At 34.0% G+C, this 13,097-nt stretch overlaps 1 protein-coding gene across 4 annotated transcripts in view; it reads right to left on the bottom strand.

Annotated features, from left to right (window-relative positions):
• Nucleotides 1-62: 62 nt before the first annotated feature.
• LOC133197203 (neurobeachin-like) overlaps nt 63-13,097 on the bottom strand; it is a 121,782-nt gene continuing 108,747 nt past the window's right edge. For 2 of the 4 annotated variants that reach the window (XM_061333111.1, XM_061333112.1), the window contains 14 exons: nt 12,549-12,689; nt 10,080-10,199; nt 9,142-9,294; nt 8,859-8,931; nt 8,507-8,601; nt 8,230-8,319; nt 7,133-7,310; nt 6,880-6,960; nt 4,569-4,724; nt 4,179-4,346; nt 3,863-3,967; nt 3,195-3,391; nt 1,770-1,921; nt 63-1,049 (listed from right to left, as the gene is read on the bottom strand). In XM_061333111.1, the coding sequence (XP_061189095.1) occupies nt 959-1,049; nt 1,770-1,921; nt 3,195-3,391; nt 3,863-3,967; nt 4,179-4,346; nt 4,569-4,724; nt 6,880-6,960; nt 7,133-7,310; nt 8,230-8,319; nt 8,507-8,601; nt 8,859-8,931; nt 9,142-9,294; nt 10,080-10,199; nt 12,549-12,689 (1,800 nt within the window). In that variant the 3' untranslated portion in view covers nt 63-958. Of the gene's footprint in view, nt 1,050-1,769; nt 1,922-3,194; nt 3,392-3,862; nt 3,968-4,178; nt 4,347-4,568; nt 4,725-6,879; nt 6,961-7,132; nt 7,311-7,851; nt 7,938-8,229; nt 8,320-8,506; nt 8,602-8,858; nt 8,932-9,141; nt 9,295-10,079; nt 10,200-12,548; nt 12,690-13,097 lie in introns of those variants that run through there. The other 2 variants (XM_061333113.1, XM_061333114.1) reach the window with 2 other exon arrangements.

The raw sequence follows: 13,097 nt of genomic DNA, 5'->3' as shown, positions 1-13,097 counted from the left end.
GTACAAATGTTTTATCTTATTTTTTGCAATTCTTTCTCTACTAAAAAAAGGGAAGCTAATCATTATCAATGTTATAGTTTATTAGCTATGATTCTATTTATAACAACAAATCGCAGTCCCCTTACAAATCCAGCATAATGCACTAAATATACAAGCAGACAAATGGTTAGAGAGTACACAACCAAACACGCTATGAGGGATGATAATGATATGTTTACAGAATTCCTTATCACTCATTTAATGTTTGACTTCTGTTAATCATATAAAAATTGTACCTCTACAAGAAAAAAAAAAATTTCATATTCATTTTGTTCAGTAACGAAACAACATGTATTTCACAGTGTGTAAAGTTGCTATGATTTGGACTTCAGTGGTCATAATAACAATGAAAAGTTCTAGAATATGAAAAAGAATACATTAGCACTTGAATGTTAATGTTTTGCTTATGTTTAGGTGCATGCAAAAAAAAAAAATATAAAAATTTCACAGAATACATATCTTTTGGTAATAAATTTCAGTTTAGAACTGAATAAAATCCATACGTCTAATATTCTCCTACAATCAGAGAAGCATATCACACCAGTCTATCATTGGAATGTTTCTATAACATATACTTTGTAAGCATATTTCTATAATAAATTATAAACAGTTTTTCACTGCACTTGTGAAAAAATAGAAAATTGTTCATTTTTGAAATAAATATTCTTCTACTAAACCTATCACAGTTTCCCTCCCATTAAACTAAACATCTATATCAATATACAATAGTATAGTAAAAACCATTTTTAAGTCCCTACAAAATTTATAATTCACAAAGTTAGCATTGCACAGAAGAAATCCACACTTGAGATATTGCATTGCAACCGTTCCTATGGAGAGAGACTTCTCTAGCTACTGTGTGTTATGGCAGCCTGCTGATATCACACTTTGGAATGTTGGACGACTAGACTGAGGAATGTTAGTACTTCTCTTGGTATTCGTGGTGCCACTTGTTGAAGTCTATGTTGAACACCAGTAAACATCCAGTACCAAGTCCTGCCAGTAAAAACCTACAACACAAAGCAAACACCTTAGGACTAAGTACAAAATACTGGAATTTTCTAATGAATCTCAAGGATGAATTATTGAAATTGGGATGTTATAAAAAAGACTCTGTGTAACTCTCCTGATACTAAATCCACTTTAAAGCCCTATTACAAAGCAAAAGGGCAAACCATAAGCTATTATTGAATTAATTCTGAAGATAAATTATGCCAAGTGGGACAAGGGACATAATCTTCATTAACAATGTCGTATTAAATGCTTAGAAAAAAGTTTTGTGTCTTGAGACTTAAAGTACAATAAATAATTACAGAAAAATTTAATAGAATTAACAAAACTTAAATAATTTGAAATAAAAAAATGTTTTATGGTGTTTTTTTTTATAATAATCTTTGATTTTTCAAAGTCATTTAGCATTTTCCTTGCAATTTGCAAAGCAAATATTGTTTAAAGTACTAAAGTCTCCATTAAGTGACTTAAGGCACACAAGCTGTTTTAATTTCTAAAAAGTTCAAGAGGGGGAAATATATTTCCAAAATGGCATATTACAATGAAACTTAGCCTGGGAATAAGGCCTCTGTTGCTTTAATTCAGATTTCAATTTGCAAATAAGCACTGGAAAGATTTGGGAAACAGGTCTCATAAATAAAATGTTCATAAACCTTACCCCATTTATATCAAATACTGCCATAGCAGAAAATTTACTTTTGTCACAGTTACTGACTTACTTGTGGTCATGGGTCAATGCCAGTGACCTTATGCTGCTATCACATGGGGGATATGTATATAGAAGGGTCAAGTCATGTGACCTCCAGACTTCTACGATGCCAGAATTACCACCCAGCATCATGTACTGCCCATCTCGACTAAGAATCATTGTCTACAAATAAACAAGATGAAAAATTGTGGTCTTGTTGTGTTATTCATGCTTAATTCTTAAAAAGATACATGAGTACACTATCTCTAGAGAGTTTTCAAACTGAGGATATACAAATCAATAATATACTTAAGAGTCTACTGAGCCCTTTAATTGATTTTTTTAAAAAATTATAAAAAACAAGAAGTCTGTGAGCCAATGCTCACTAATAATACCCCCGCTCTGATGTGAATACACAAGTTCGGTTATGGACACACACAGTGATAATCAGGAAATTGACATCGGATTTGTAAAAACTGAATCTCAACATATGGCATGCCTAAACAAAGATTGTGCTAAAATTTCAAGCATCTGCGATGAGTAGTTGCTGAGAAAACTACAACTAAAATTTGCTACGTATGGTACGGACAGACGAACGGATAAACAGGAAGTTGACATCGGATTTGTTCCAAAAATAAATCCCACCATATGGCATGCCTAAACAAAGAGTGTGCTAAAATTTCAAGCACCTGTGATGAGTAGTTGCTGAGAAAACTATGACCAAAGTTTGTTATGTGTGGTACGGACAGACGCACGGATAAACAGGAAGTTGACATCGGATTCGTACAAAAATGAATCCCACCATATGGCATGCCTAAACAAAGAGTGTGTTAAAATTTCAAGCAACTGTGATGAGTAGTTGCTGAGAAAACTGCGACCAAAGTTTGTTATGTGTGGTATGGACAGACACACGGATAAACAGGAAGTTGACATCGGATTCGTACAAAAATGAATCCCACCATATGGCATGCCTAAACAAAGAGTGTGTTAAAATTTCAAGCATCTGCAATGAGTAGTTGCTGAGAAAACTGCGACCAAAGTTTGTTATGTGTGGTACGGACAGACGCACGGATAAACAGGAAGTTGACATCGGATTCGTACAAAAATGAATCCCACCATATGGCATGCCTAAACAAAGATTGTGCTAAAATTTCAAGCATCTGCAATGAGTAGTTCCTGAGAAAACTGCGACCAAAATTTGTTACGGACGGACGGACAGACAGACAGACAGACACACAAGGGTAAAACAGTATACCCCCCTCTCCTTCGGAGCGGGGGTATAATAACATGGTATATGCAATAAGATCAACTCTGTCTTCCAGAAGAAAAGAACTTTAAATGAAGGCTCTATATCATGTACTCTGTTACAACTGTTGGAGGAAAAATTAATATATTTTTTAATTTGGGAAACTATCTTTCTAGAAGTACACTGCATAGATTTAAAGTCAAGTCTTACATGGATGGTATCCTTGTGGTTGACATTCTGTAGAAGACGTCCATTGATACTGAAGTTGCATATATGACCCTGGTCAAATTTGACCAGTACAAATCCTTCCCTGGACACAATGATTAGCTCAGGGGACAGGCAACCTTTAGGTGGGTCCAAGGATCGCAGGAGGTCCCCATTCAAAGAGTGGACCAAACAGGCTCCCTCTGCAAAAAAATTTATCAACACACAATTATTAATTTGTAACAAGTCATCTACATATTGTAAAAGATACAAGTCTGTCTACACTCTAAAATTATACAAGAAGTACACTGATTTAAAACAGATCTACAGGCCTTGTAAAATTGAAATACAGTTGAACTTAAGTATCTTGAACATCGATATCTCATCTACCATGGATATATCAAAGTGAGTTGGATGTCCAAACATTTTTTTCTTTATTTATTTTAACTTTTGCTATCTTGAATCCTCAGACACTTCAATTTTGAAGATTTTTCTTGGCCCCATTGCATATGAGATACGAAGGTTTGACTGTGTTATGATTTAAAAAAAAAAATCCTTTTCCAATTCATGTAAAATTTAAAGCTTTTGTGATCTCTACCAAGAGCAAGATAGTGTAAGAATTAGAGTTATTGCCCTTGGAATCTTTTATGGCAGATAGTATGTAAATGTTTTACCTCTAGATCCACTCAGTACCAGCCCCAGTTCAGCCAGAACAGCACAACAAATCACCTCCGAATCATGGCCTGTCAGGGTGGCCTTTGGAGTGGGGTGTTCTAAGCCTGTAAAACATCACAGATCTTATGCTACATGGCAAAAGGTTAAAAATTCATCTACAACAAATAACTTGTGGTGTTTTGTGATACATTTATTATTCTAATTTATTGCATTAATTCCTATAGAACTGTATCATTTCAGTCATGTAATCATACTGTAAGTTATTATAGTGTTTACAGTTTACCCCTGATATTCCAGTGTTTACAGTTTACTTACTTCCATTGTCTCCTATGATAGCCTGGTTACGGGATGTAAACATCCACACCATGGCTGTGCAGTCCTTTGATCCTGTGACAACGTAACAGTCCTGATTTAGATTACACTCTGATCTTGTAATGCAGGTCACCACATCAAAGTGCCCGTACACAACCTGGAGGATCTTTCCTGCAGTGAAAGTTTCAAAATATGTAATTATTCAACAATTTAGCTAAAGTGAATTCCAAAGTGGAACCTGTAATTGGTAAAAAGTTTACCAAACAAAAATAATTGGTAATAAATTTACACAAACAATTCCTCTTGTATTTTATTATACAGATTGTATAACATTGATCTTTCTGAGAGTATGCAAACTACCTAACTTGAGGTTTTCTCAAAATTTGTACCAACCTGAATCAGAGCTAAAAATTCTGAAGCTTTTGTCCCAGAATCCACAAGCAAATATGAATCGGTTGTCAGCTGATGTGACAAAACTCTGATGAGTGGGTTTTAATCTCTCGTCAAAGTTGTCTCCCATTGATCGTCGCTGTAGGCCAGTGTTTGTTACTGGTAAAAGTAATGAAATTAAATTTAAATTACATCATCTAAAATCATCTACAAATAATTATGTCAAAGTCCTTTAGGGGTATATCCAAGCACCAGTGGTAACCATTCAAGTAAGGCAAAGTACAATTTTTTAGACAGATCTTATTCACACAATTGCTGTTTTTTTTTCCATTCAGAAATTTTAAGAGTTGGAACTAAGTGTTCAAGTGATAAGAAAACCATTTCTGGAGGACAGGTCTTTTATTTATATAGTAAATAAGCCTATCATTTTTAATTATCAAATTTTTCTATGTTTTAATATCTAAATCAAGCAATGTGACATCATATCTGAAGATCTTAATACTATGGATAGCCGAAATGCTTCCATCAAAATATTTCTGTGCAAGACATTATTTAGAAATCCTCCATTATACTGAACAAAATAAACCAAGAAGAAAATGCAAAGTCTGGGTGAAAAAAATAATAATCAGAAATATCATTTTGTAACTACTATATAAAATATATGTACAAGAGAGGAATTCTTCTGGGTGTTAGAAAATTTTGACAAGGTTAAAATGCTCTCTCAAACCAAAATGTATATTTACACATATTTAAAGAGCTAGGTTCACTTTATGCATAAAATGGCCCTGTCCTTTTATCAATTAATTGACTATCACCCTCTGTCCTATTTCATATATCAAAATTAAGTAGAAACTTAGTGTTCTCATTTCCTATGAAAAAAATTTTCTTTTTGAGAATACAGGTAATGGAAAACAGGCTTTATGAAAATGTTATGTTCTTGAATTTTGCAGAAAACAGGCGTATTTGACTACCTTCAGCAAAGAAAATATAAGCACAGACCTCGATCCAAAAATCAAAACATGTTTTATTATCTTCAGAAACAGATCTTTCATTATGTAATTGGATATTTTGGATCAGAGGTTGTGCTCTATATGAAATATTGAAAAAATACTTCAACTTTTGGCTATTTTTAAAGAAATTTACAGGATATGGTAAAAATGACGCATTTCATGACGTCATAATGCATTGACTAGAGAGAAAATTATCTCATGTTCTATAGATACATAATCACCAAGGGTCCAAGTGATAAATACAGCATTTTCAACCAAAACTGAGCAGTTTCAATTTTTAAGAAATTCACAGGGCCAAAAAAGGCCCTAGGTGGCCCTTGCTCTTTCTGAGTATATCTACAACAGATTCACTGGAAATGAGTTAAAAGCAACGGGACCGACCAAAAACAGAAATGGAAAAAAGATGATGAAAATGAGTCAAGGACAACAATTATGTTCCCCACCACACACATAAAGGGGACAAAAGGATAACCAGCACTCCCAATATTTTCTTCTGATTTATCATTTATTCTAAATTATTGCAGAGGTGTTTACCCTCTTCTACAGCATACAGTAATTTAAATCCCTATCACTGCTTAAGTATTAATTGACGCAACATAAAAAGAACAATTTGGAGCATATCCTTGAAGCATAGTTTGTGGACGCTGATCCGTAATCTTTATTTTGAAACAAAAATCCAAGATAAATATGGAATTTCCATAATACTGGAAGTAAACAGCTCTGTTATTGTATTTTACACACTTGGAATTTAATGACCAATCCTCTTGTCATAGCAATATTCTGATGATGCAGAGAGAAAGGTCATAAAAAATATATACAGATAATTTTCAACACATACTGATTTTGTGTCAATTAAAATTATACATGTTCTGAAGTCTTCGTGTTATCACAAGTAGAAGAATTTATGAAAATACTTTTACATGCCAAAGACACATCCAACATTAACAGAAATTTCTCTTGAGAAATATTTAGATTATCATTCATGTTAGAGAGACATACATAAAAAAATTCTGTGAGTACGAATTCAAAAGATGAACAATACCATGCACAATCATAATACAGATAGACATTATATCTTTGGAAGATTTAACTACGAAATGTCACAGTAGACTTTTGGGTGTACACATAAATAAAACGATTACATCAATATTCCCTTATAGTGAGGTTACAATTAACATTGAAATTTACCAACTGATTAAAATGATAAATATTTACAAAAACACCAAAGGAAGACTTGTATGACATGATGCCTCCCTCACATTGACATTGTTTTGCCTATACCGGTAGATTACATTGTTCCTTACCTAACAGTTGGTCCATAGCCAGGGGCAGATTTAACTGTGGGTCAGGCTTATCTGAGGAGAAACTTGTGGGAGGGCCTTGTTCTGTAAGATTGCAATTTTCATATACCTCATTCAAAAATGGAAAGAAGACTTTAAAGGCAATAATAAGAGGTCAAATGCACAGCAGCCAAAATCATGCAATAGAGAAAATACCTCCAAAATGATGATACATGCTCTTTTTATTTAGGAAAACAGATAATTTATCATTACTTACGTTGAAAGGCAGTGTTCCATTTGTTGACGGCAAAGTTGTGGTTGCAGGTGATGGTTGTGACGGCGGGGACAGGGACAGCGGGGTGAGTGTTGGCCGCGATGTGAATGACAGGAGAATTGGACAGGAACTTCATGATCATACACACATCATCTTGGACCGTGGAAAACATCATTGGAGTCTGAAGTGTACAGGGAAAAAATGAAGTGAACAACAACTTAGTTTTCTGTATATATTTTTTTAGAGTAATTTACTAGAAGCTCTTACTGCCTTAGATTCTCTAAAGCTGAAAGGTAATTACTAGTCACATATGATAAATTTACAGAATTTAGATACTTTATATCTACATGTATTTGCTGATTCAGTTCTATAATTATCATTGTTTCAACATAAATATGGTATCAGTTACATGCCATATTAAGTTAGAGTACAAAAATGTTTTGCAATAACAATACAAATATTAAACATAAAAGAAGTACAATTTCTTTCCAAAAATTTATCCAACTCCACATAATTGAACAAAATAGACAAAGTAACTGAGAGAGTCAAATCATCTAATTCCTTACAATGAATTAGTTGTTACTTCATAAAATAGTTAGTTATAAAATATCCCATCACCTTTGTTATAAAATCATTCAATCTAGAAATTTCTAAACATTCCTCTCAAAGTCACTAATGAGAAAAAAAAACAATCTGGCATAATTAAAATTAAACGTAATAATGTCCTGTACAACTACCACCAAAAATGATTGATATTAAAGTGAACCTTTCTCCCTCTGAGTTTGTTCTCTTGATATCGCTCAGACATCTGAAAATTCAGCACATTAGTAGTTAGTCCTGACTTTCAGGGACTTTTCAATTAATTCATGAACATAAAGTCATTGTCCATCATACAATGACATGAATTTCTCATTTCCCCAAACAGCAACAGATTTCAATGAACAGAAATATTTTAAAGCCTGTGCCATATTACATGAACTGGTTAGAAACAGTATTATGGATGAAGCTGTGAGTAACAATCCACAAAAAGCACAACAATGATATGTTACTTGTTTACTGTGTCATGACCAATGTTGGGTATCAGCGAGGGTCAAACTTACCAGGTGCATCAGAGAACTGCGGGGTGGGTGTGGCTCTGTAAGGAGCTGGGTGGGGGTTTGTCCAAAACTGCGGATCTGGTTCTCTATTGCCTGTTAGTAATACATTTTAATTTACTCAAAACTTCAGTGTAGTGTCCTACTTCTGGAGCACATTGTCTTTGCAAAAAAAATGTGATTGTTCTTCTTTTTTTTATGAAAGATTTGAAATATATTATCTGCAATCAGTATTATTACACATGAGATGAATATGTTCAATATTACGTTCAAAACATAAAACCTCTTTCATGACAGGGTCTGTCATGTTTTCTAGGTTGACACTGCCTTCGTATGTAAGATAGTAAAAAACATTTGTAGATCGCACTGCTTCTGGACCTAGAACAAAGCATATCCATATACTGATACACTGTATTTGTAATTTTCTTTTAATAAACCTCTTAATTTTTAACATCATACTTAACTGTAAAGGTACAAAAAGTGATTGCAAATACATGTAGGAACCCATTTCTAATATAAAATACTAAGATACCTTCAATTAACTGCATTTGAAACTGAATGTAATTTACAATGTTTTACAATTTACATATTAAATTTCTAATTTCATGCATTATGATAGTAAGATGAATACCTACCTCTTTGTTTATATCCAAATATCAAATCAATCCAATGGTGAAGTTGACAAGACACAAATTCTGATTCTAAGGCCTGAAATAATTCAAGATTTCATAACACTTTCATATTTATTTTTGGGAAAGGGGGGGGGGAAGTTTGCCAACTTGATGCATGAACATATACCCAGAATAAAACAAATTTCATGGATGAAAAAGGAACTCTAAAATTGAAAAGGTTTAATACAGTTAGTCTTCTTGAACTTAACCATCACTGAACTGATAAGCTCTATTTACAGGGACTGACCATTCTGTTAATTCGGACGAAATCATCAGGGTTCTTTGCCCATGGTGGCATTTCTACATCGCTAACCTCCCCACCATCTTCCTGTCTACCAAATTTGAATCTGTTTTGATTGATGAACATTTCTGGGAGGAAGAAAAATTCAGGGATCAGCTCCTGTAGAAAGGATAAACAACAGTTTTTTTTTACAAGTAACAAATTGCAACCTATGGCAGTTAATGAAGTCAAATGAATTGCATTCTGCTTATTTGAAAATACAATTCATTCATAATAACTTTTTATTTAACAAGAGGCCCAGTCACCTGAATATCACAAGGTAAGTTTTTTTTTTTTTTTTACTATATTATTTTGTAAAATATGGACCCCTGTTGTAGCCCCTATCATTGCCCTTTGGGAACATACCAGTAGATTAAATCTCTCTACAAGATGAGTATGCTTGAAATAAATTTGAAATTTTGAATCCTGTAGTTCTTGAGATGATACCATTTATATTTCAATGTAAAATTTCAAATCTTTTTATGCCTCCACTATGACCCAATGGGGCTTGCATTAACAAAATTGAATCTTCATTATATAGGCAGCCTGCATATAAAGTTTTAATTCCTGGCTCGGTGATTCTTTAAAATAATTTTTTTCACAAGACTTCACTCTATTTTATCAATTTCTTAATTACATGTATATCCCTTTGACAAGACACAAAACCGTTCATTTAAGCAAATTCAATAGCAATTCTGAATGACGTTTTCGGCAATTTTGTGTTTTCAATAATTTTGTTTTTGTTTGTTTTTTTAACTTGACCCAGTGGCTCTACAGGACAAGTTTAAAATGTTCAAAGTTTACATACAAATGCCAGATACACTATGATCAGGAAAGCTTACTTGAACCAATGGTTCAGGTGAACTAAAATTAACACTATTGAGCAAACTGCTCTAATTGCATACCTTGACATCTGATGTATCCCTCTGGCAGTTCTTCCAAGATTGTGTTACAGAACTAAATGTTCTGTTGGCATGATCAAACTTGCCTCCTTGAAGGTTCAAAAACATAGTAGAAAATGGCTCCTACAAAAAAAATAAATACATGTAAATAAACAAAAACAAGAAGTCTGTGAGCCAATGCTCACTAATAATACCCCCGCTCTGATGTGAATACACAAGTTCAGTTATGGACAAACACAGTGATAATCAGGAAATTGACATCGGATTTGTAAAAACTGAATCCCAACATATGGCATGCCTAAACAAAGAAAAAATTTCAAGCATCTGCGATGAGTAGTTGCTGAGAAAACTATGACCAAAATTTGTTATGTATGGTACGGACAGACGAACGGATAAACAGGAAGTTGACATCGGATTTGTTCCAAAAATGAATCCTATTATATGGCATGCCTAAACAAAGATTGTGCTAAAATTTCAAGCATCTGCAATGAGTAGTTGCTGAGAAAACTACGACCAAAATTTGTTATGTATGGTACGGACAGACGCACGGATAAACAGGAAGTTGACATCGGATTCGTACAAAAATGAATCCCACCATATGGCATTCCTAAACAAAGAGTGTGTTAAAATTGCAAGCACCTATGATGAGTAGTTGCTGAGAAAACTGCGACCAAAGTTTGTTACGTGTGGTACGGACAGACGCACGGATAAACAGGAAGTTGACATCGGATTCATACAAAAATGAGTCCCACCATATGGCATGCCTAAACAAAGAGTGTGTTAAAATTTCAAGCACCTGTGATGAGTAGTTGCTGAGAAAACTGCGACCAAAGTTTGTTATGTGTGATACGGACAGACGCACGGATAAACAGGAAGTTGACATCGGATTTGTACAAAAATGAATCCCACCATATGGCATGCCTAAACAAAGATTGTGCTAAAATTTCAAGCATCTGCGATGAGTAGTTGCTGAGAAAACTACGACCAAATTTTTTTATGTATGGTACGGACAAATGCACGGATAAACAGGAAGTTGACATCGAATTCGTACAAAAATGAATCCCACCATATGGCATGCCTAAACAAAGAGTGTGTTAAAATTTCAAGCACCTCTGATGAGTAGTTGCTGAGAAAACTGCGACCAAAGTTTGTTACGGACAGACAGACGGACAGACAGACAGACAGACACACAAGGGTAAAACAGTATACCCCCCTCTCCTTCGGAGCGGGGGTATAAAAAGCAACACAGAATTTAAATATAAGATGCAGGGTTGTCGTTAAGATTTGAAATAGCAGGGGACATTAAAAAAGTAGAAAGGGGTCTGGAGTTCCTCCCCTAAGAGGGGCTGAGGGAGAATATCAGAATAACTGGAGGATTACATCATTATAGGTGGGGAAATTCCCCGGCCCCCGGGTCCTAAGGACAACCCTGAGGATGTGCAACTATGATGTGAAATACTGTAACTGTATTATATTTAGCGGAAATTGGTTTTTCATCAAGTTAGCCTACATTTAAATTAGCAACTTCTGTATATTCTACATATAAATATATATATACAACACAATTAACGATTGACTTGATTTAGCAGTAGCTGCTTTCTGCGAAAGGAACTAAATAGAATACACATCCAAATGCAAAACATTTACAAGATAAAGAATTATTTTATGAGAGTTCAAAAGTCTACTATACCAAAACCTTATTTTTCATCAAGAGGTGAGTTTTTTGGAATATTTTTTGGTATGTTGCATATTTATTTTGTGGCAATGACCATATTTAATCTTCAAAACCCAATTTTTGTGTTTTTCCTTTAATGAAATAAGGAGTTATCTCTATGTTCAGAAGGCATCTTATATAACATATACATGTATCCCTGTGATATTTTGTTATTATTTTTGGGGAACTCAAAAATTGACATTTAATTTTTCATGTAAAAATTCATGCCTTCCCTCCAAAGTTAGGGTGCCATTTTAAAATTAGATGTTTGAGTTTCAATCCCGATTTAAATTTAGATTTGTAAATGGTGTACTTGTATTGTCATTAATTTTTATGTTATACTTTGTGATATATGTTAAATTCAAGTTAAACATGCACTTTTTTTTTTTTAATTTACTTGTAACTAAACCTAAGCTTATATTTATTCAAGTGGTCTGTGTTATTGCCAGTTTTCAGTTCGTATCATGGCACTTTGGTAAACACACTTTAGCACATCTACCATGAAAGGTGTTCATTGCACTGAAGTGACTCAGGTAATATTGAGAGGCCAGATTAGAGGAAATGATTACCATTAATTATGAGCAATTGGGACCTATATGGCTGTTCAGAAAACAAAATAGACAGTATTTGAACTTCACAGAATTTTTCATAATACACTTGGGACTAAAATTTAAAGCTGAAATGGACGAAATCCCAGAGTACTCAGAATCCAGATTAGACAAATTATACTGTACTAGGAGGATCCACTTTTTACTTACTACTCGGATGAGCCAGTTGAGAGTAAAAGCTGCCGTAGAGTAATGAGTACCGTAGTGAAATGGGGGAATTTGATCGTGTTCCCAAGAATTGTAGCGCTCCTCAAAAAACTCCCTTCTGGTGGGGTTCAGAGCACCAATTGGCTGAATAAAGAGAAACAAAATTTAACTCTCACAATTTAGTAATGCACACAGAATTCCTTTAAAAACTAAATACTGTGGTTTCATCATTATTCGTAGAACACCAATTTTCGTGGATTTCGTCGTTGAATCGATCCACGAAATCAAATGTTCATCGAAATCTGGTGCCTCCATTTTGATTTATGATAAACCTTTAACACTGTTTAAAAAGCCCTTTCTCTTTCGTTAATATATGCTAATCCTCCCCCCCCCCCTCTTTCCCAACAGATTGACTTTATAAACGCGTATTTTATCATTTTAAGAATATTTAAAAAAGAGGAAGGTAAGAAATACTCTTACATAATTATCTGGACTTTTGAATAAAAATGTTTTAATATTCTGCAGGGATATAAACAAACAACACGTAGATCC

The sequence above is a fragment of the Saccostrea echinata genome, unplaced genomic scaffold (genome assembly GCF_033153115.1).
Source record: "Saccostrea echinata isolate AGI-Se365-2 ecotype Australia unplaced genomic scaffold, CSIRO_AGI_Sech_v1 ptg000030l, whole genome shotgun sequence".
Taxonomy (NCBI): Eukaryota; Metazoa; Mollusca; class Bivalvia; order Ostreida; family Ostreidae; genus Saccostrea; species Saccostrea echinata.
This window is presented reverse-complemented; position numbering and strand designations above follow the sequence as displayed.